The 23,497-nt window shown below is 44.3% G+C and overlaps 1 protein-coding gene across 2 annotated transcripts in view; it reads left to right on the top strand.

The window, feature by feature from the left end:
* CAB39 (calcium binding protein 39) overlaps positions 1-18,232 on the top strand; it is an 85,531-nt gene extending 67,299 nt beyond the window's left edge. For both annotated transcript variants that reach the window (XM_031452370.2, XM_064485255.1), the window contains exons 5-9: positions 1,581-1,749; positions 8,784-8,843; positions 11,338-11,403; positions 14,875-15,018; positions 15,652-18,232. In XM_031452370.2, coding sequence (XP_031308230.1) covers positions 1,581-1,749; positions 8,784-8,843; positions 11,338-11,403; positions 14,875-15,018; positions 15,652-15,840 — 628 coding nt within the window. In that variant the 3' untranslated portion in view covers positions 15,841-18,232. The remainder of the gene's footprint in view (positions 1-1,580; positions 1,750-8,783; positions 8,844-11,337; positions 11,404-14,874; positions 15,019-15,651) is intronic.
* The last annotated feature ends 5,265 nt before the right edge of the window (positions 18,233-23,497 follow it).

Here is a 23,497-nt window from a genome sequence, read left to right on the forward strand (position 1 = left end):
AGTTAGGGGGCACTTGCATGAGGAGGTGTGACTTCATGCAGCAGTGGGAATGGATCAAAGGAGACTGAGCTATCTCAAGTATTAAAAAGTAGTGGTGAACTGAAGATGGGAAGATCAGGAGTGGATAAAGAGGGAAGGTTTAGAACTGTGCTGTTCAATACAGCACCTGCTAACAGCATGCAGGTATTTTTTTTAATTAATTTAAATCAAATAACATTTAACAATCAGTCATACTAGCCAATTTTCAAGTGCTCAGTAGACAGCACAGATACAGAACATTTCCATTATCAAAGAAAGTTCTGTTAGACCTGTTTTAGACACAAGTAACTGAAACAAAATAGTGATGCCAAATTAGACCCAGAGAGTTGATGGTAGACTTTAACTGAAGTTGTCCAGAAGCAACAGAAAACACCTAACTACAGTTCAGGGTGGCTCTGAGTGGGGCAATTTAGGAGTCATGCTGGGAGCCATGAGGTCATAAGGCCGGTCACTAGCAGGCCAGAGGCAACGGAGGAAAGACCTCAGCCAGGCAAGAAATGGGAACAGTCAGGAGGTAGAAAGGAGAACTGGGAGAGTTTTTCTTTCTTTTTTTTTAAAGAGAGAGAAGCAAAGATCTGCATGTCAGGAGACTAGCAGAATTTGTGTTATGAGGAAAGACCATTTATTTTAGCCAAGAGGAGGCCCTTCCTAGTAGCATGTTGGGAAATGGAGTCGATGGCAGGAAACCAGAGGACACTGTGAGTGGGGAAAGAGATTAAACCTGTGCCTGCATCTTGAAAGGAAGTGGAGGAACAGAGCGATGTTTCTGAGCAGAGTAGCAGAGTCCAGTCCGAGAGGTTTGGTGTGTGTCAGAACGGAAAAGGCTGCTAGGCTGAGGGGAGAAGGAGGTTTTCTTTCTACTCATCGGGCAGGAAGAGGCGAGAGGCGTTGAGATGGGTGTGAAGGACGGCCGTGCTTGGAGAGCTGATGAAGGATGTCATGGGGTCGCCTGTGTCCACTGAGAGAGCCCTTGGGCCATCCCTGACCCGGCACTTGGTGACATCCTCAAGACGAGGCTGTCAGCTTTGTGGTATTTATGTGTTGCCAAGAGTCTATTTTGAGTGTTATCTTGAAACAACTGAAGTATAAATGCTATATATTTCATAGACCCATTTAGGTACTATGAATTTAAGAAACTATTTTGTATTTCATATTGTTTTCTGACTCAGCTTTTGGTTTTTCTGAAGTGTTGAGAGCACCACATGTAAAATTAACCCTACTGGAGGTGTGATCCTGAACACTTCTCTTTAAACCTTTTAGCTTAAGTAGTGGACTTCAATTCACATGATCATCCTCATGGCTATTACTTTTCTTAGGTTTGAAGCAGTCACGACCAACTATTGTGTGTGTGCCCTCTAGAGTCAAGTCCTCTGAGCACCTATTCTGCTCTAAGAGGAATGCATTTTGTAACCTGCTCTGGTCAGTTAGGACACATCTGAAACTTCCTGTTCTAAAAATTGGAACTGTTCAGTGTTGGAGTTTTTAAAAAGCAGTAATTGGGGAAGAAGGCAATCATATTTGTCTTTTTTTTCTTTTTGCAGGTATGAATCTCCAGAAATAGCTCTAAATTGTGGAATAATGTTAAGAGAATGCATCAGACATGAACCACTTGCAAAAATCATTTTGTGGTCAGAACAGTTTTATGATTTCTTCAGATATGTCGAAATGTCAACATTTGACATAGCTTCAGATGCGTTTGCCACATTCAAGGTAACATAAAAACTATAGAATTCTAAATACATGCAAGTCAGATTAACGGGTGTGCTGTTTTTTTCCCTAAACTTTCTACCCTCCAAGACTGTGCACGGCTGCCCTCTAGCGGGGAGAGAGACTTTATATTCTGTGTGTGTGTGTGTGTGTGTGTGAGAGACTCAGATATACACAGTAGAGTCACAGCTTAAAAGAGGTCGGAAAGGTAGATTCTAAAGTCTTTCTAAAAGACAGAAGTCCTATATGGTCAAAAGTACAATTTTCTGTTCAATTACCAGTCAAATACGGTATATAGAATACAGTACGTGTAAAAATCAGATTTCTCTCCTGCATTGGAACATATAAAGCATCAGACGAAGCAGTTGGCCTCTGTTCAGGGCTGTGTTAATTTGGAATATGCGTGTCTTTAAATACTGGAAGCACGTTCAGGACAGGGATTTCACTATTATGAACAGGCTCGAGGGCGCAGTGGACTTACCTCTCCCATCTCGTGCTCAGGCCAAAGCTTGTTTATTAAACGCAAGGGGTAGGGGGAGTGGGGGCGGAGTCACTGGAACTGTTCCTTCCGCTCCTGCCTGCCTTGTCTCCCTGTTGTATGTCTGTATAATTTAAGTACACATATGGTGTGGTTACCACGGTATAATGTGCACAATTTTGTTTTGAGTTGCACAGTTGAGTGCTGTTTAAGGTATATAAATAAAGCAGTAATCTTTATTAGTGTTTTTCACAATGAGAGCGAGTCTTTATATGTTACATTCCCTTATATAAAGTGTCTGACCTCCTAAGTGAATATTTAGAACTGCAGTTTTCATCAGAATTTAACATACTAACATGCAGATGACTGTGTTCAGGAACCATGAACACTGTTACAGTGAGAAGTGGCCACTTTTCTTGTGAGGGTTCAGTTTTATATATAAGGAGCTGCTGAGGTAATGAGCACACAGCTTGGCATCTGAATAAAATTTGTCCCTCGGGGCGAATGAACATTCTTAAAATAGGATGAAAGCCTGGGGACCTTTCACATTGAATGAGAATAAGGTAATGATGTAAGAGGTGCCTAGGGATTATCAGAGAGGTTTTCAGAGGCCTTAGGGTAAGACCTCAGATATTTATATGCTGATGTACAATGCAAAATGAAATGCATTTGAGATTGTAAGGTAGAATGGTAACAATAACATCTTAGGGATCACTGCACTTGGTGGGATGGGACTCAGGGTTAGGATGTACTGGTGGAAGGCTGTGCCCCGTTCAGAAGCAGCAGACCTGTTATGAAGGGAGGTGTAGCAGCACCGTGTGTCAAGAAGGGATGGAAAGCCAGCCAGGACCCGAGAGTGGAGCACTCTGGGAGCAGGAGGGTGGGGGCAGAGGGGAGGGGAGCAGCAATAGTGTGAGAGAATGCAGCCGGGCCACCTGCCCCAGTGGAGGAAGGACATGGAGACGTGCTCCTGGCACAGATGGCAGAATTGGCCTAGAGGTGAGAGAGGTGCTCACTGTGTGCCAGAAGTTGATTCGCAGTACTTGACAGTCTTGGTTGGCCTTGCTGATAATTTCATCTCAGTTAGGGTAGCTTCTTTGAATGAAATTCTCATCAAGAAGATGGTGGTGATAGGATCACTGTGGGTAAAGCAGCCCTGTCAGGGCATGGTAGCCAGTGCAGGAGGGACCGGGCAGAGGGAGGCAGGTGTTCTCCACTTGAAGAAGGGAAGCTTTAGAAACTGTGTAGGATTCTAAGGATGAGCTCAGGACAGAGAGGAGTGAGGAGCAGGCCTGGCTTCTATATCTCAGCTGCTCCTGATGACCAAGAAAGGGGGAACTAAGGCCCCTGAACAGAGAGCTCTCCAAGGAACAAAATTAAGTACAGCCCAAAACTAAGCCGATATAGGAGAGGCACAGACCTGTCAAATAGACTGAAGCCACACCCACCCCACCCCACCCCAGGAAAGGCCACCCAGCACAGGGAGAAGGACCAGCAAGGATGGTCTCACCTTCGCACCAATGAAGGTGCTGATGAGGAGGGAAGGAGGACCACTCCTCTCTGGTTTGCCGCCGTTCCTCTTTGCAGAGAGTATTTTTATAATGGAAGAGAAGAAACCCTTAGTTCATTCTCTCCTTTGAGAAAATGTGACCAGAGCTACCTTCCTAGAAAATGCATTCTACACACAAAAACCTCCAAACAAATGCAGCTCATCCATAACCCTGGATTTCAAGTCTGAGGAGCAGGTGCTGAGTCTTAAAAGGAAATTAAAACTACCTGCTTGAAATGTGTCCAAGATTCATAGCTCGAGTGAATGGGTACTGGGGGATAGTAAATCAGCAGCAAAATATTTGTTTGAATTTTTTTTTTTTTTTGAAGAATTAAGGAGACGGGAAAGGGTGTCAGAAGGCCAACAAATTTATTTCCAGTTTTCCAGAAGGAAAGAAGGTAGATTCCCCAGAATGGCTGCTGGCACTTGGATTTTAAAGTTGTATCTGTGTGAGGTTCTAGAAAATACTGCTAAAGAGATGATTTCTGAGCATTTTGGAAAGGAAACCACGCACCCATAGCCCGCATGGATTCACTGAGAGTAAGTCAGTCCTACTGGTCTCATAGATGCCAGTAGATCAGGGGGCTTGAAGGCACAGCTGCCTGGATTCAGTTCCCAGCTCTGCTGCTGATTTAACCGCAGTCCTCTCATTTGTCAAAACATAGGTAATAATACTAGTATGTCAGGTTTGTGGTGCCCCCACATAGTATGTCTGCAGTAAACAGTAGCTGTTAGGATTATTCCTTTAGGACAGTGTGGATGCATTAGATGTTGAATAATTGTACAGGTCTCTTTTCATGGAAACAGTGAAGGTAGGCACTAGATAAGGTTTCAGAGTAGTAATTCATGACGAGTTCATAATTTATAAGGTGACAGAAAATGAACTGCCACCATCCTGGAGAGAAATTTTCAGTGGATTTGTCTTCACTCGGCACAATTGAACATTTCTGTTAAAGACTTGGATAAAAAGCGACAAGGCATACTTATCAAATGTATGCCATAATGGGATAGAGAGCAGAAAACAGAGGTCCTAAAATAAGGCTTCATAAAGACCCAGAGAGGCCAGAGAGAACAAGGTGAAGTTAAACACGGATAACTGGTGCGGTCTTTCACTTGAGGACCCAGCTCTGTAAGTGTGAGATATGAGAATAAGGCATAGTAACAGTTAATACTAAATGTAGTCGTTACCAAGTGTAATCATTACTGAAATGCAGGTAATTTCATGTCCCACCCAGACAACCCTGTGAAGGAGGTATTGTTATTATCTCCTTTACAGATAAGGAAACTGAAGCCTAGAAGTGTTGGGTGAAGTCAGACAGTTAATGGGGAATCCAGAATTTGAACCGAGGCAGTCTGACTCTGACTACAGAGCCTACTTGAGTAAACAAATTCTGAATATGTCCAGTAAAATTAAACAGCATGGTGCTGCCACCCCAGAGCTACCTATGACCACATAGTGTGTGATCTGAGGAGCTGTTGACGGTCTCGCCCCACTATGAGCTTATAAGGTAACAACACATAAATGTGTTCCGTTCCAGGCGCTACACTTTAAGAGGCACATAGACAAATAGATGACTTTCAGAAGACAGTAGATGGTGAGGGGGACTCAGAACCTGTCATTCGAGGAGTGGTTAAAGGAACTGGACGTATTTAGCCTGGAGAAGAGAAGACTCGGTAGGGACTTGCCATGAGAACACTACTTGTCTTTAAAGTGGGGTCCTATAGAAAATGGGTTAAACCTATTTGTTGACTCTGACAGATTCTGGAAATAACCTGGGGATAGGTTTTGACTAGCACGGCAGGAACTTTCCAACTTTAAGAACTGCAGAGGTGAACCACACAGTGGGAAGAGTCGAGTCTCTTGTCCTTGGACGTAGTCGTCAAGCACGAGTTTGGGCCACACGACTTGCTGAGGCCCTGTGAAAATCAGCTCCCTGGGAGCAGCGTTTCTTCAGGCGTTCCAGGGCTGTCTTTGTCACATGATGTTTGGGACCCAAACTCACGTAATTTTCGGGAATCTTTTTGATTCAGCCCACCCTAAAAGTTGGCTGCTCAATCTGCTGGACTTGGGAGATGATCCCTGACCTTTCTCCGGGTAATAGAGTTTAGGTAGGTTGGGAAGCCAGAAATCCTGCTCTTTCTGCCCTCCCTGCTGGCTGACCCAGCAACTTTGCTGGTCTGGGACCACGTGCACCCTGTCAACTTTGCACGTCACTTACCAGATGCTGACTATATGACCATTTCCCTTCATTTTCTAGTCTGTTGGTGTCTGACCCCCTACCCTGCTTTGAGCTCTCCAGAGCTCTTGGCTCTAGTCCAGATCGCAAGGTTCTTCCCACCTCTCAGGAAGTAGAGGCTCTGCCCAAGTCCCCACCTCCTCTTTTCCCAGCTTAGTGTCAGCCTTGTTCCTGCGTGCTGGCTCCCAGCAATTGTTTCTTCCCTGCTAATGTTTTACTCTCCCTGCCAGGCCCCACATGGCCCTTCTTAACAAAGGGCTTTCCTCCTGTCGTGCACTGGGGTCCGGCTCCTGCTTTCACGGTCTCAGGAACCCCTTCCCGTCTCTCCTACTGAAGGCTATGGAGATGTGATTCCTAGATTGGCGGCGGTTTCCTGAGCTTCCTGGTCTCTTTAAGCCAGATGATAAAAAGCAGAGTCACCGATGGGGCGATATTTGAGGCTCCCCCTTGTCGTGTGTGGCCCAGCTGTGACACTTGGCCCGTGCTGGAGAGACAGCCTTCAGGGCAAGCAGTCTCCTTACTCAGACCAAAGGAAGAAATCTTCCACAGCATGTTTAGGATCTCCGCTTTTCAGAGAAACACCTTCTACCTGCCTGTCCCTGAGAATCCACGCCCAGCTGAGAGCCGCCGTCTGTAAGCCCCCTCCTCGGGCATTCTCTTGCATCAGGTTCATGACGGAGCAGCGAGTGCCCGGTTCCTGTCGCTGTACTTCCTCGTGCTGGCCTCCAGAAAGACTCAGCCACGAAACAGTCGGCCTTGCCTAGGTCCAGACAGAGCAGTCCTTAAATTGGCATATTCACTGTTTCACAAGTCTGGAGTGCCCACCCTGTGTTGGGCGCTATTCCTTAGGTGCTGGGGTTCAGCAGTGAGCCGTCCAGACAGACCCTGCCCTTGAGGCTCCTACACAGGCAAGACCTTCATAAATAGATCACAGTAGCATCTTAGAGGAGGGACACTCTCTTTAAGAAGCATGCTTGATAAATTCGCTTAAAGTTGGCACATTCCTCTCTCCCTCACATCTGATGCCGTGGACCCATATACTCACATAATACAAATTCTTCTTCCCCCACTGTCTCCTCCTTCCCCAAATGGGGAAGCCTCATATTTCTTTCCAGATTCTTGAAGGTATTCAAAATAAACCCCAGGTTTTCTAATTTTGCCTGTTTTAATCCCCAAGAGGGATTTGGGAGGAACTGGGTAGCTCTTCCATGGTCATAGGACACATACCCTATCCAGCAGTTTGGACACCTGTAAATCTTTGGGGTGGAGTTAGAAGCCTTCTTAAAGCATACTTTGAAGATTGCTTAATGTGATGTTTTCCCAAACATGTTCCCTGATTCTGTTGGTTCATTCATTTATTTATTAAATATTAAGCTCTTACTATGTGCTGGGTACTGCATGGGTGCTGGGGATTCAGAAGTTAGTGAAAATAGACCTGACCTTTGTATTTATAGAATTTACAGTCTACCGTGAGTGAGACGTTAATAAATCATCCCACAGATGTAACGTCATAACTGTGACCATGCTTTGGTGCCAGTGACCAGTCAGGAAGGGCTCACTGTGGAAGTGATGCCTGAGTTGAGGTCTGAAGGTAGTAAGTAACCAGGCCGAGGGGAAAGCCTGTGCAAAGAAAGCCTTTCAGGGAAGGATGTTAACAAAACAGGGAATGGAATTGCTCCCTGCAGAATCTCTTGAGACCTGATGGATTCCCACGGGGGAACCAGAGTTGCAGCAGCATTTCCACATTTGTTGGCCATGGAACATTCCTTAGAGCGCTTTTCAGGACCAGTGTTGTACTGGACATACTTCAGGAAACACGAGTTCATTGTAACCTGGGTAACTCAGAACATAAAGAGCAAAGAAAACAAATGTGGAAAGTTGTTTTGGAGAAAGGGAATTAATTATTGGCACTGACCTCTCCGGTAGGCAGCTCTAAAAGAATTTTATTCATTAAGTCACCAGAGATCAACTGGCCGTTCCTGCTGTCACGTATTCCCATTCTCATCCCCACCTGAGGAGACCAAGGCTAGTTCATTGCTAACTTCTAGGTCCTTGAAGGCAGGGACCACATCTTTCTGTCTGTGTAGCCCCAGCACCTAGAACTTTACCTGGCACATAGTAGATGTTTTCTGAGTGAATGATCCTTGAGTCGTTTCCAGGGAAAGCTGTGGGATGAGGCCTAAGCTCTATTTCATAGGGATGCAGAATTGGACTCTAGTTCACGCTGACTTTGGTTCTACGTGTCTGCAGCATTAGTCCGCTGACTTACGAGCTAATGTTGTAATATGATGGGACTTTTGAAAAACTTTCTGCCTCTGAAAAAGGATTGCAGTCAATATGAAACTGAATTTAGGAAGAAAATGGGACCTCCAGTACTTTTTCTAATAAAAGAAATTTCCTTTCTCCACCAGGAGCAGTATGCTATTTGACAGTTTATCACAAATGTTTACTTTTACTTCACTTCAGTTCTTGATTCCCTTTCATTGGGTTTTTGTCTCCATTGCCTTTCATGTTTGCTTTTTAATTTTTCCTTCTAAGAACTATAGACCTGTGACAATCTTAATCATTACAATAACAATTTCAAATCATTAATGATTTTATTTGCTCTTGCATAGAATCAACATTTTCAATACAATTTATGCGCAAGTTTTAAAGTATAGTAATTTTTAACTACAGTTTTTATCAGGTAAAATGGCGTGGAATGTTTAGGATTCTCTTTTCTAAAAGAACTTGAATGCTAAACAACTGTAAAGAGTATATTTTCTTTTTCTAGGATTTACTTACAAGACATAAGTTGCTCAGTGCAGAATTTTTGGAACAGCATTATGATAGAGTAAGTATATTAAATGCTATTTTAAAATAGCAAATTGTAGATTTTGTTACCAGAAATGAAAGATTTTAATTAGATTTTGTACCAGAATATTTATTTTGGAAATACAATGTTTTTAATTGGTGCTGTAATCATTTCTCTACTAAAACAAAGTATAGGGCATTACTTGGTCAGAAGCAGAATTTTATCTTTTTGATGACATACCCCCTTGCATCTTTTCTTGCTTTAGAAGAGGAAAATAAAGGCACTTTGCTGCTGAATGGTAATACACAGTTAAAATAAAAGGACTTCTTAACTTCCCCTTATTTTCCGTTAGTTGCTCACAGTCCTGCTGCTTCTAGATGGACGGAAAGGAGGCAGCAGCTGATAGAGCACTAGCCTGGAGAAGGCGGCAGCCAGTTCTGCCCCTGGCCCGCTGCTGACTCGTGGCCGTCACTGCAGGGGGACTGAAGTCTGCCCTCCTTTGTAAAGTGAAGACATTGGCGTGGCCCAGCCACACGGCCCCCTCCAGCTTGAGTTGATGTCAGACTTCCCGATGGAGAATCCCCAGAGGTCTGTGACCAGTTCTGAGTAAACTGCCAGCCTGGCAGCTCCGATTGTCACAGCAGCAGTGTCCTGTGTTGCCTTCTGCCACATGTCAGCTCTGCGCACCACGCAGCCACGAGCACTTCCTTCTGCGGAACTAGTTACATGTATGCATTGTCCAAGATCTCAGGGCGCTCCTAGAGAAGTTACAGTAACAAAGGGCCACCTAAAATTTCTGTCTCTTCCCCACGATTTGGCTTGGGTTTCCTCCTTCCACTAGTTGTTTGAACTTTTAAAATCCTAGGTATTATTAACACCTCATTGTTCACTGTACTGGTCAACGAAAGTAGAAGAGTCTTGGAAGCAAACGTATGCTTTCTAATTCTTTCATTCCTTCCCCTCCCACTCCAAGTAGCGTCGTAACGCAGTGCCAAGTACGTAGTAATTCCCTCATAAGTAGCTTCTTAAATGGCTTAAACATTGCTGGTCACTTATTTTTATTTCTGTCTGGGTGCATTTGGATGTGGGTGTGTTTCTTTCTGTTGGTGCCATTTTGTTGGTGCCTTTTACAGTAGTTAGAAGCGTGGGCCTCAGCACCAGACTGCGTGCAGCTTGGCTTCAAGTCCCAGCTCCACCGTGTGCTACCAGACCTTGGGCAGCCGCCTTCATCCACCCTCAGAGTAGCTCCTGTTTACTGCAGGGTTGTCCTGAAGGTTAGACAAGAATGTGTGTCAAGTTCATGACATAGAGCCTGGAACACAGGAAGCATTTAATAAACACTAGCTATATTATTTTTATTACCACATGGTCTCAAAGATTGTTTTAATTGAACATATGAGTATCTTATTTAAAGCCTGCCAAAGATAGAAACTAATTTCCAAGAAATTTACTACAGGCAGTGACATCAGTTTAATTTTTAAATATTTTCCTGTGTGTTATTAATGGATGACATCAGTTGACAAGATTTTAGAAAATTTTTGTGCGAAACTGACAGAAAAGTATATATATGCACAATGCAGTCAGGTATGAGGGAGGAGATTGCAAGTGGGGAGATGTGTGCAGTTTAAATTATGCGAGGGGTGGAGTTATTACACAAAATAATGCATGCTCTAAAATCTGTTTATTTTGGCTTTGAGCTTTCTAATAATCAAAGCATAGGGGGGAACAAAACCAATTGAAAGATCAGAGTATCTGTAAAGCAAAACATGCATGTTCAAAAGAAACAACCTTTTTTAGCACAGGACCTGAAACAAATTTCTCCAGTTGGCATCCTTAGATGGGAATTGAATTACAGTGTCGTGTAGGCACGCAGTCCCCGAGGGTGACTCTGCAGTAAGTAAAAAGCTGGGCTGAAGCGCCGCTCGCGGAGAGCAAGCTTGGAGGAGCCCACACAGTGCCCGTCCTCTTTCCGTCCCATTCCTTCTTCCTGAGCCAGGGGTCTAGTCTAACCAGACAGCTCTCCTTGAGAATAACTTCAATAATTCCTACCTTCTGTGGGACACCTACTTATTTAGCAGTGCTGAGTTTGTCCTCTCTTCTATTTTTAATTATTTTCTCTTCTTGCTTTGCAAGAACAGGTAACTTTTTTCTTTGTGGTTGTCCTTTGGACTAGCTGAGTTGTAACAGATACGAATTTTCTAACACCAAGAAATGAGAGCTGACTCAACAATGAGAAAACAGTATGAGGAAAGGGAGTTAAGTTTTGTGCATATGGAGTTTGGGTGACAGAAGAGGACCAGATTTAGGGTATCTGCATTCCTCGCTCGAGCAGGGGGGTTGGTCCGAGGAGCCTTTTTCACGGAGGTAACCAGCAGGTTGTCACGCCGAGGATGGGTGTGAAACAGATGGGAAGAGGTGAGCTTGGGCAGCAGTTGGCTTTTGTAGTGTTAGAAGTTTGTACTCATGCTTTTTAATGTTACCTACCAGTCTTAAAAAAAAAAAAAATTCTGATATGTGTTTTCTTGTCTTTTAGTTCTTCAGTGAATATGAGAAGTTACTTCATTCAGAAAATTATGTGACAAAAAGGCAATCGCTCAAGGTATGACACATTTCAAGTAATTTATCTCTCTCCACTCCGTGCTTGAAATGTGTATTTGGGGAAAGGGATATATGCTGGTAGGAGTCCTAGACCTTTGCAGGGAAAGTCCACGGTCATGATTTTTGTGGAAAGGAGCAGGCTTCAGCAGTGGTCCAGGCAGGGCCCCTTCCCCTGCTCACTTCCTTGCACATTAGGGATACCAAAATGGAATATACAGAATTTTGGAGAAGATTTAATTTCTTAGCAATGAAGTATTTTAGATTTCGAAGACTTTTTTTTTTTAACACTTAGACGCATATCAGCGAGTTGAAGGCAGTGCGGGTGCTGTGCTCCCCGGGATGCTGCTGGGTGGCTGGCGCGGGCTTGCTGTGCGAGGGGAGGGCACGGCCGGGGGCAGTGACACTGGGAACCATAGACAGGTTTGGCTGTTTTGTGTCAGAATAGGATGTGGGCAATTCCATTTGAAATTAAATATAAGATTTAAAACTCTAGAACAAGGGTTGGCAAACTACAGCCCGTGGGCTGAATCCAGCCCACTGCCTTTTTTTGTAAATAAAGTTTTATTGGAAAGAGATACATTCATTTATTTACATATCATCTGTGGCTGTTTTGGCTACAACAGCAGATATGAATGGTTGCCCCAGAGACCATATGGCTTGCAAAGTCTGAAATATTTACTGTCTGGCTCTTTACAGAAAGTTTACTGACCGCTGATCTAGAAAGTTCATACCTCAGTTAATAAATGCACACCCCTCATTCTGCCAGTTAGTGGTCCTGACGGGAGCTATAGATGGAATCACAAAGGATCTGGGGGGAGGGGAAACTGTAGTTCCATTTATATTTTTTGCCAGGTCCATTTTAAATTCTACTCTGCCCAGAGACCTTCCCCTCAGAGATGTCTGAATTCATTTTGATCAAGACACTCCATTCCTAATTCTCCTCCTACTATGAGGATATCACTCTTGAAAACCATATATTTCTGTGGAAATTGACTAAAGGACATGGGGAGCATCCGTTGTACTTTGTGTCCTTTGATGAGAATACTCCCTGCCATCCAGATTTCCAAAAGATCCCTTTCCATCTGACCATCTACTTCCTTCATTCTCCTTAAGGCTATGACTTCTATAACTGAGGGCCAGTAATGGCCACAGCTTGGAAATGTGTCACTACTGAAGTGTCCTGGTCAGGCTGGGGTGCTTTCCACTCGTTGCTCTTGCTTGGGCCTAGCCTCCTGGTCTTCCGTTGGCCCAGTGTCAGGGATCCATAACCTGTTTTCCATCTCCAGGTGTGCAGCCTAGATGGTCACCGGTGATTCTGATAGCTTACGGGAACAATCCTCTCATTTTCAGGGGTGGATGCAGCACATCTGGCAGCTGTTTAAGGAGTTGTTCCTCCCTCTACATCAGTGTAATATAGGCAGGTTCCCCTGTGGTCCTCAGAGGGAAGTGGCCCTACTCCAGGAGCTTCTTCATATCTGAGGGCCAGGATATCCTGCTCTCCTCAACTGGATGGAGTCAGTGTTTTCTGAAGCCAAGGAGGCTAGAGAGGATTGCATAGGATACTAGCTTCCAGGGCCAATACCTCTTCACAGGGCAGGGGATTTTTTTTTTCTTTCAAATCAATAGACTTTGACCAAATTCTGAATTCTTGGGCTGCTTATATAAGGAGAAAGGCTTTCTGCCACTTCAGAATTACCAGCATGAAAAGGAAGATTGACTGCCATTTTCAGGACCTTGGTAATGGAAATGAAGCAAGTCTTTCATTCCTGCTGTTTCTCATGAACACAGGGAGCAATTTTGAGGACCAGTGGTACTTTAAAAATATATTTTAATTTGTACTGTCTTTTTTGCAGCCACATTGGCATTTATTTATCCCCATATTTATTTTACCAGCAAATTTGTATTCCCTGTACCAAACTTCAATCTTTATTTCTATGGCCAAAGAAATTTTTTAAATTACCAGTCGTCCTCGTCTAGATAATCAAACTGAAATGAGCCATTTTCAGTATTTCCTTGGTTTCTGTGATAGAAAACAAACACCAGTAAATCTATAAACCTTCACATACTTAAATAATAACTTTTGAGCCTCCATAAGACTAAATACTGGGCTTCTTACTTTAAAGGTGGAGATTTTGTGATTCAGATTGATGTGAAGCCTGTCTGAGCTTTTGAATTCTTCCTGTAAATTCTTTATAAATCCTAAGTAGAATAGATTTGTTTTGCTGCACATTGGGTTATTTTTGATTTACTACGATGATACGTTATTTATCTAGAGATCAGTTATCTGAAAACTTCAAGTTTCTAGATCATAACCAGGAACCCAGAAAGGAATTAACAAAAGCAAGTAATCCATGGGAAAGTAGCTCTATTCGTGCGTTTTCCTTACCTCAGGCCTCACTCCTTGTCTCTTCAGGCTCAGGTCCAACGTGCTTTGCACGTATTCCTGCTTTTATTTCTCACTACACTCTCATATGATGTAGGTACCATTACCCACTCCCATTGTACAGACAATGAAACTGAGGCACGGAAGTTAAATAACATGTTCTAGGTTACAGAGCTCACAGGAGTAGGGAGCCAGGATTTGAACCCAGGCAGGCTGTTGCCAGGAGCCAGGCTCTCCACCACTCTGCTTCTGCATCTGTCCATGAGCACTGCAGCTTGGTCCCTGTTCCCATTAGGTTATACCACCTGCACACTAGACCTTGACTAGAAGTTGGCACACTGACAATGTGAAGAGGTGACTGCTGGTTTCAGAAAAAGAGAAATCTAGTACAAGCAGGAACAATTTTAAAATTCCATAGACCTCAGTAAGCACAGACTTAGCTGAAGGCATAGACTTTTTTTAGTTTAATTGATGTCATTAGTAATGTTGAAGAATCACTAAAAAAAGCTTAGAGTATCTTCAGGATGCTTTGCTTAAGAAGGAACAGAAAAGTATTTGTTTTTATAAACTTTTCTGAACAGACAAGATAAATGTGATGAATTTGGTGTGTCTAGGGGTAAGTGATGGAAAACATTGGACATGATGAAACCCTTCGTCCTGTGAAGTTCAGATAAATAAAACTTAAAAATAGTAAAAATTTTTTAAAATTAAGCAAAGGTTTATAGTTATTCAGTAACTTATCTTCTGATCACTTTTCTTGGATAGTTTCTTTTTAGTGAGATAACACAAATGCATGCTTACAGAATAGGTTCTGACAGTCTCAGATTCTGGGCAAAATGTGCCTTGAATGTCCTCTTCAGGGAGCAGTGTCAGACTCACCATGGTTTTAAACTCCAAAAGAAAAGGGAGGTGTTCAAGTAGTAAACAGTAGGCACTCGTTAGCTTTTAGGTTATAATTCAGTACAGTTCATCAGTCTTTTGAGTGCCTCCTAATACTCCATGCTTAATAATGATGATTATTAAGTGAATTGTTTGTAAAACTTTCGTTTTTACTTCAAATCTGAATGCTAATGTTCAATGTTTTCTCAGCTTCTCGGTGAACTTCTATTAGACAGACACAACTTCACAATTATGACGAAATACATCAGTAAACCTGAGAACCTCAAATTAATGATGAACCTTCTACGAGACAAAAGCCGGAACATCCAGTTTGAGGCCTTTCACGTTTTTAAGGTAGAGAAGTAAAACCAGAAACATTGTTTTCCTCTAGAGTTGTTCATCTTATTTCATTTACAAATTACTGAAGTTTTACTAGCCTCGTTTTGGTAATCTAAGTCACCCACTTGAGTTCAGTTTTCATATTTGTGTGGTACAACATTTTAAACAAAAATAGACCCAGAAATAGGGTATATACCATTTAGATTTGGGAATAAGAAAAGTTTATTTGCAGAGGAGTGTCATTTATCTTTGGCATAGAAAATTATTAATCACAAAATAAAGGGTAATCCACGTCTTAATGCTTTCCATGAAAAGTTTTTGTTCTTAAAATCCATTCTGATCTCCTGTGCCCAGACATAATTTCTGCTCATTTTATTCTAAAATCAAAGTCTAAATTTATAAATACCAACTGAGTTTCAGAGCATGAATGAACATCAGTCCTTTTTGTGCTGAAACATGTAATTCTCTCTCTCTTTTTTTAAATTGTAAGATAAGGGCTTCAAAAGGAAGAACCTCTGAGCTCATCATCCTGACTTCACCACGCGCCCAGGGAAGCCCTGGCTTGTGCACTGCACGTGCTCTGCCACCTGCAAGGTGGATGTCTCCGTGTCGTCCTTTCCCTGTGGCTGATGTGTATTCTTTCTGCAGGTGTTTGTGGCCAATCCTAACAAGACGCAGCCCATCCTCGACATCCTCCTCAAGAACCAGACCAAACTCATAGAGTTCCTCAGCAAGTTCCAGAATGACAGGACCGAGGACGAGCAGTTTAATGATGAGAAGACCTATTTAGTTAAACAGATCAGGGATTTGAAGAGACCAGCTCAGCAAGAAGCCTAATTTCCAATAAACATCTAAAATGTTAAATCCAAATTCAGCATCTGCTGTTAGCTATTCAGCATCAGGCACTGTTATCGATTCATGAGGAACATTACTGCTAATCTGCTGTTAAGTGAACGGTTTTCATTTTACCTTTTTTGTTGTTTTTTAGTCCAAGTTGGAGAACGTAGCTGCTGCTTTCTTGCACACTAGAGCACACGTGGACTTTCTCTTGATCTTGGTGTCATTTCAGAATTCAAAGACTCCGTTGGCTGTAGGAGTTCTGAACACGGCTAGGTTCATGAAGGCAAATGGATAGATGATAGTGTGTTTTAGGGAAGGAGGGCATTGATATTATCAGAGTAAACCTGCCTGTTTGCATTTATCTTTGTTAAGGATCTGAGCGCAGATTCTTGGTCAGATTGTATGCCTTCACTAATGGAAGATCGTGCAGAGCTTTATTTGAAATCATAGGGGAACTATATCCAAGATGTGAGCTTTCTGGGTGAATAAAGTTGACACATGAATAAATTGATATTGAAACTTAGCAACTTCTCAGAAGTGTGGAGCTTCATAAGGTCATAAGGAAAATGTATATATGCTTTTCACAGCTTTCTAGAATTTTTTGACAGTTGATTTTCTTGAGATTCGTAAACCTGGATATGTTGAAGGGTATTGTTAATTTTACTTTTTGAAGGTATTTTAAAACAGTAGAGCTAGCAACGACACCTCGCATTTCATTTCAATGATGCTTACAAGTTTCTTTTGTATATAATTCTTAGAATGCTCATTTCTTTTAAATGATTTAATTTGTACAGCAGAGGAATGTTATTGTATTAGTATGTAACTATTACCTAATATTGAGTTTTTGCAAAAAATGAATGCTCATATGTAATTGAAATACTTCAAATCACACGAAAATGCTGATTTAACATTTAAGTATCACAGCATTAAAAGAAAAAGTAGTAAACCAATCCTTTATATTCAGTTATCTAATGGGGTGCCATCAATAGGCTACAGTACAGACCTGGAACTCAGTCAGCTACACTTTCCTGCATAATATTGGCCTTATTCATTTAAATGAGTCATGAGCTCGCCAGATCTATGAATGATCCTGATTATGCTAAATTAACGCTGATTCTTTGTGTGTGTGGGAGACCTCTGTAGAGCACCTTTTCTTTCTTAGAGTAAGTAATCCAGTACAATAGTTGTGAAACTGAATAATTAAAACTTTGGCTTCTCTTAGGAAAAGAAGAGTTCCTAGTCATAGGTGTCCTATGGGGAAATTTATTTTTTTTAATGTTCTGTTCCTTAATGCTGCAAATTACCAGTATTTATAAAGTAACTGATTTTGCACCACCTTTTTGTTACTGTGACCACGGCAGAACAGCGTCTCCTAGAATATATCTGTGTAAAGTTAGAATGGTATTTGTTCATCTTAGTGATATGAAAATCACAACTAACAACTTACGAATCAGAGTCTGCCAGTTCGAATTCAGCATGGCTGTAGCTGATTAAGAAATTTATATAATTATTCTTTGCTAGCCTCTCTTACTGATTGAAATTATTTATCAGCCAGTAAAATGAGACTCCCAATTGATGTTTCAGCAGACTTTAAGATCTTCTAGGAGCACCAGTTAGGAAAATACCTCCAGAAAATACAGATGTGTTTTATTCTATTTCATTCAAATGGCAGTCTACATTATAATTGGTTTTTCTGAGGCTGTCTTTACCCAAATCTGTGTAAAATAATTCATGTTCTTCTGTTGGAAGTAGAGAGTGATCCAAGCTCTCTGAAGTGGAAATATCCAAGAGTTTAGAAAGGCAGACTAGGCCGTGATGCATCGTTCTGCTTCTCGTGGTCCAGTGCTGGGTACCTGGATTCAGTGCAAGAACAGTAATTACCCCAAGTAGAAGGAAGGTTTCCTTGCCAAGCTGGTTCTTAGAACTTGAAACAACAAAACAGCTTCCACTTCGGCAGTGCCGTCGCAGCACTGGAGCCTTGGTGTGGATGACATGAGGGGTGCAGCGTGTCAAAGACAACACTGAGGTGTTACTGTCGCATTGGAATCTGGGGATAGTTGAGACTTTGGGGGGTTTTGTTGTTTTTAAACAAAAATGTGAAAACATTCAAGTTGAAAAGTTGCATTTGAAGTTATCATTTAATATATTCATATTACCAAAACTATTATACTGGAAGTGGTTTCTTTTGTGTTATCCAGGTTTAATTTTACATAAGTCAGTTACTCAATGTGACTTTTAACCCTTAAAAAAAAAAAAAAGGTGGAGATGTATACAGTTGTTAACAATGCCATGGAAGCATTTCCTTTCTCCTGAGGAAAAGTAAATTTCTTATCAGAATATCTGGCTGGCCCTGTAATTTAAATTAAAATAAAATTTTGGAGAAACAGCATTGTTGGTTTTTCGTTTTTCTAATGTCTTATAGATAACAGCATTTGTGTCTCTGTGAACAGCCCCATCAGGAGACGCACAAGCACAAACTTTTGTCACACACTGTAGCCGGTTTATTACATATGTCTCTCAATCTTTTTTTCCTATTCAACATTTTATTTTTGGTGTCAAAAATGTGGTTTTCATTTACCTTATAGGGCTCATGGTTCCCTGGCCCTACTTTCCACAGTTAATTATTATTAAACCTTTTACTACCATCACTTTTTAAACCATAGCCTTTGGGGAGATGCAAGGTAAAACTAAGCGCGTGGCAGGAGTACTTGCAAGTTACTGGAGTGAAATTACTAGGAAGGTAAAAGAACTATGGGAGCACAGTGTTAAAGGGCACCTGGAAGGAAGTCTGCCCTCCAGGCCACCTGCTAGCACGGGCACACAACGCTGTCCTCGAGGACCCTTGTCAGCAAATGGGATCTCCACTCTCCGGGACATGCTGTTGCCAAAAGCACTTAACCTGAACTCAATTAACATTTTACTCGTCATCATCTCTTCTAGGTAGTTCAGCCCGCACGTGTGTCGTGCTTCTCCAAAATGACGCGGGAACGGGTGATGCGGCCGTTCCTCCTGAAGGTGAGCACAGGAGCCCCGCGTCACACAGGAGGGTGGCCACACCGCGGGCTGGATTCGGCCCTTGAGCGAGTTCTGCTTCCTCCCACAGCCCGCACACCCGGAGCTGAAGTTACCCGGCTTCTTCCTTCCTCCCTCCCTCATGTGTAAGGATCAAACAGATGGCAGCTGCGGAAGCTCGAGGAGGGCTGCCGTGCTCGCCAGCGTGCTGGTTCTGGAAGCCAGAGCCACCGGGGCAGCAAGTCACCCTCGTGGGCCTTCGCCCAGCGCGCCCCCCGGGGACCAGAGGCGGGCGTCCGGCCACTCCTGTGTCCTCCCCGCGCCGCACGGCCCTCTCTCTGACCACGTGGCCTCCAGGAAGCAGGAGGACGAGGGGAGTCGTTCCCCGCCACTGCCTCCAAGCCCTCACGGCCAGCCCCGACTCCGACCCACGGAAAGACCGCCCGCACGCGCCCTCTGCTCCCGCCCAGCGGCGACGTCAGCTTCCGGTGTCCGCCTGCACTTCCGGTCCGCGCACAGCCCCAGACGGGTAACGTGACGAGAGCCTTGGAGCCTCTGGCCCGGGTTTCCAGCCCCCGGCGTTCATGCCGCCTGCGGACCCGGCCCTCGCTGCGCCGGCCGCTCCGGCTGACCCCTGCATGAGCTCTCGGTGACCCGCGAGGTTGTGATGTACAGGCTCCTGCGTGTCCGTCCGGTGGGGACCCCGCCCTGGGTCCCCAAGCCTGGTGACCACCAGGTGTCTGCGCAGGAGGTCGTGTGCTCCGAGATTGTGAGACACCGTTTTCTAGGTAGCCCTTTAGGAAAACCGACACGAGATTTGGGGAAAGATTTCTATTTTTCACCATCCTCCACAAGATGAGCCTTAGCTCATCTTGAACTGCTGTTCCTTGGTGATACATTTGTATCACCTGCAAACGTGGCGTTCCGTGCTAACAACCTGGTTCTGTTCTGTTTTTCAGGGAGCTAGGTCCTCCATTCATTGGAGATTAAAACGCTTACAAAGGTGGCTGGCGGGCCCGGGGAAGCTTGCAGACAAGGCCGCTGTCCATCTGGCTCCTTCTTCCTCCCTGCTGCCCCGCACACTCCCCTCCACACCCCCAGACTTCGCTGCTCCCTTCCTTACAGTCTCCCCTGTGCAGAGAAGGCGACCACCGTCCCAGAGGCGTCGCTCCTAACCTGACAGTGCTCTGTCCTGCCCCGCTCATCCCTGGACCTCATTCCCTGGGGCTGAATAGGTGGCGTGGGCAGGTGGACCCCCGTCACACGAACACAGTAAGAGGACCTGGCAGTGCCTCACCCCAGCCCCTTGGCACCTACTTCTGCTCTCGGGAAGCTGCTTGTTGTGGCCCAAGGTACCAGAAGTGCAGTAGTTGATGCCCCAGAAGCTGCCCTTTCCCAGCGTCCTGGCCCCTCAGCCCGGGAGGTGCTCCTAGCAGGACTCAGCTCAAAGCCATCACATTAATGGTTTGCTGACACATTTTACTGGATTCTTTCCCTCCCCTGACTCAAGTCCCACTCTGTACTGGGGTTTCCGGGGACTGAGTTACAAATAAATAACATTTGAACCCTGATCCCAGGCTGTACTTCCAGGGCAACCCCAATTAAGACAGGCTTGCCTTGTTCCTTGTAACCCAGGGGCATGAACCGCCACGCCTGCCGGCTGCCAGGTGAGGGGCCTCCCTCAGAAGCGGAGGCCTGGTATGGCAGAGCGGTGCTGCCTGCCCTCGGGAAGCACCCATCCTGCCCCTCTGGCCTCAGTATTTAGGAGAAACTGGCCCGGCCTCTGGTGACCATAGCTGTTCCTGCCTGAGGAGGCTGTCCGGAGGCCCAGACCAGGCCCCGACGTCCAGTGAGCTGAAACCTCCACACCCTTATCTTTCTAAAGCAGCTGGACAGGGCACACCCACTGCTCTAAAACTGTTCTTCATGATCATCTAGACCTGCTAGTGAAACTTGAAAACTCCCAATTCCCTCATGCTCTGCCCCCTTCCAAAAAATTGAAAAGTATTGTTTAACCCTACAAAATAATTGCACAACTGGAAATTGGGGCCAAAGTTAGGAAATGCCTAATTCTAAATTAGAATTGAGATGGGGATCAGTGGGGAAGGGGCCAGGGTGGAGTCATCTCTGGGCTCAGGGTCCCTGGCAGCCTGAGGGGCCCTCTGCCAGCAGGCCTCCTTCAGCTTTTCCTGCATTCAACCTTTTAATTTAAAAATCCACTAGGTGGCAGTAGAGCTCCTTGTTTGTAGCGGCTGAGCCTGGGGAATGGGCATTGGGAGAGCAAATCCAGCCCAGTAGAAGTGAAAGGACCCAGAGACACTGTGGGTGTTGTGTGCCCATCGGCCCCCGGCTTCCTTTTTGAGCCAGAAGGAGAAGATAGTCAAGAGAGGCTTTTAAAAAAAGAGACAGAGAGAGGGACAGATAGGTGATGCAAAGTATGATAAAAATACTAAAGTGTGAAGGGTAGAATTTAAATGATGCTTATATGGTTGCTTTGTTTTTTAAGAAACTTTAGATTTTAGAAGAGTTTTAGTTTTACAGAAAAAATTGCAAAGATAGTACACAGAGTTCCCATATACCCCCGCACCCAGTTTCTCCTATTATTAACATCTTAAATTAGTATGGGATTTTCAACACAATTTATGAACCAATACTTATGTATTATTATTAAGTCCATACTTTAAGCAGATGTCCTTAGTTTGCCCCTGATGTCCTTTTTCTGTGCCAGGAGCCCACATGACATTTAGTCTTCATGTCTCCGTAGGCTCCTATTGCCTGTGTTGTCTCTCAGACTTTCCTTGTTTTTGATGACAGTTTGGAGGAGGACTGGTCAATTTGTAGACTCTAACATAGTTGGGATTTGTCTGATGTTTCCCGCATGATTCGAATGAGATTATGGGTTTAAAGGAAGAAGGCCACACAAGTAAAGTGCCATCCTGGTCACATCGTATCAAGGACACACACTGTCACCGGGACTTAGCCTAGGTGATGTTGACCCTAATCACCTGGCTGAAGTCGCGTTGTCAGGTTTCTCCACTGTAAAGCTGCTCTCTCATCTTCCCTCTTTCAGTTCTGTCCTCTTAGGAAGGAGCTACTATGAGCAGCCTACACTCATCTCCTTAGGAGTGAGTACCCACATATATTAACTTGGAAATTTTCTGCATGGGAGCCTTGTCTCTCCTCCCCCATTACATTGTTTCCCCCTGTAAAATCCTTTCCATTTTCTGTATGCTTGAAATGTTTCATGATAAAATTGTGGAAACAAAGTAAGTGATCCCAAAAATGGCTGGGGGTGGGATATACACTGAGCACGTATGTCTGAATGCAAGGCGAAAGGCCGCTTGGGTTTTCAGGACGTGAGGGGACAGAGCAGCGCACACCGCTGCACGTGGATGTCCAACAACCCCTGATCTGCCAGGTCCAAACCGGAACTCCTGCAGCTCCCCCCCACCCCCACTCCAGGCCCAGGGCTCTGGTGACTTAGTCAACAATCATCCTTGATGCCTTGCCTGGTCTCCTACCTCCTCCTTCCATTCTATTAACAGCAAATTGTTTGTTCTGCCTCAAAATGCTTTAGTCTCAAGGTTTCGAGTCAAACACCCTTGAAATGATTATAACCAGCCTTCTAAAATCATAAGAAAGCTCTTTCCCTTCTTAGGAAACAGACTTCAATTGTGTGATGATGCAATACAGAATAAGCATCGATTGAATTTATTTTTGTGGTAACTGGTAGCTAAATATTTGCTAACCATCTATAAGTCTTCCTAAATCACCCATGTCAACAGATTCTTTCAAGGTTCTTCGTTAACTGCCAACAATCCTCATTAATATTGACTTGAGTGGTCACCAAGCATTTTACAAAGGCTAACTCACTTAATCTTCACAACACTCAGATGAATCAGCCCTCCATTACCCTGATTTTACAGATGAGGAAACAGAAGCACAGAGAGGTTAAGCCACTCAGCCAAGGTCACTCAGCAGCAGGTAGCAGAGCCAGAAGTGAACTCAGAAGGCGGCATCTCTTTTCTTCAGTCCTACACACAGCAACCTCTTCCAAGTGCCTACATTCCTCCAAAACCGTTAAGAGCAGATAATTGAGGCCAAATAAGCCTGGCAAAGGGGGTCTCTGAATCTTACCCACTCTGACTGTTTACATTAAATGCCCAGATGAGGCCATTCGTCTGGCACCCTCCTCACAGGTTCCCGGAACTCTGAGGCACGGCTCAGAGCAGTGTTTCGCAAACGGTGACGTATATGCCACTTAAGGGGGAAGGGGGGGCGTAGTTCTTGACAAAAAGCTGATTCTGATCAGTGTGTCTAGGGTGGTGCCTAAGATCCTGTTTTTCTAACAAGATCCCAGAACCACCCCTGGAGGAGCAAGAGAGGGCAAGTGTCACAAGCTGCAGGTGCCAAGAACCTAGTAGGCTACCCAGCTCCTGGGGCTGCCCGCAGAAACAGCTCCAGTGAGGCCTGGCCAGGCAAATGGGCAAAGAGGAGCACCACCCACAAGTGTTCACGCTGGAGGTGAACTGGCCTCTCCAGGAGGAGGGCAGGCGGGAGACTGGGGGCAGCAGGGATGGTGGGTCTCGGAGACCTCACTGAGGCCGCCCTTGAAGGCCATGGCCACCAGAGAGGCCTGAGG

Source organism: Camelus dromedarius, chromosome 4, assembly GCF_036321535.1.
Source record: "Camelus dromedarius isolate mCamDro1 chromosome 4, mCamDro1.pat, whole genome shotgun sequence".
Lineage (NCBI taxonomy): Eukaryota > Metazoa > Chordata > Mammalia > Artiodactyla > Camelidae > Camelus > Camelus dromedarius.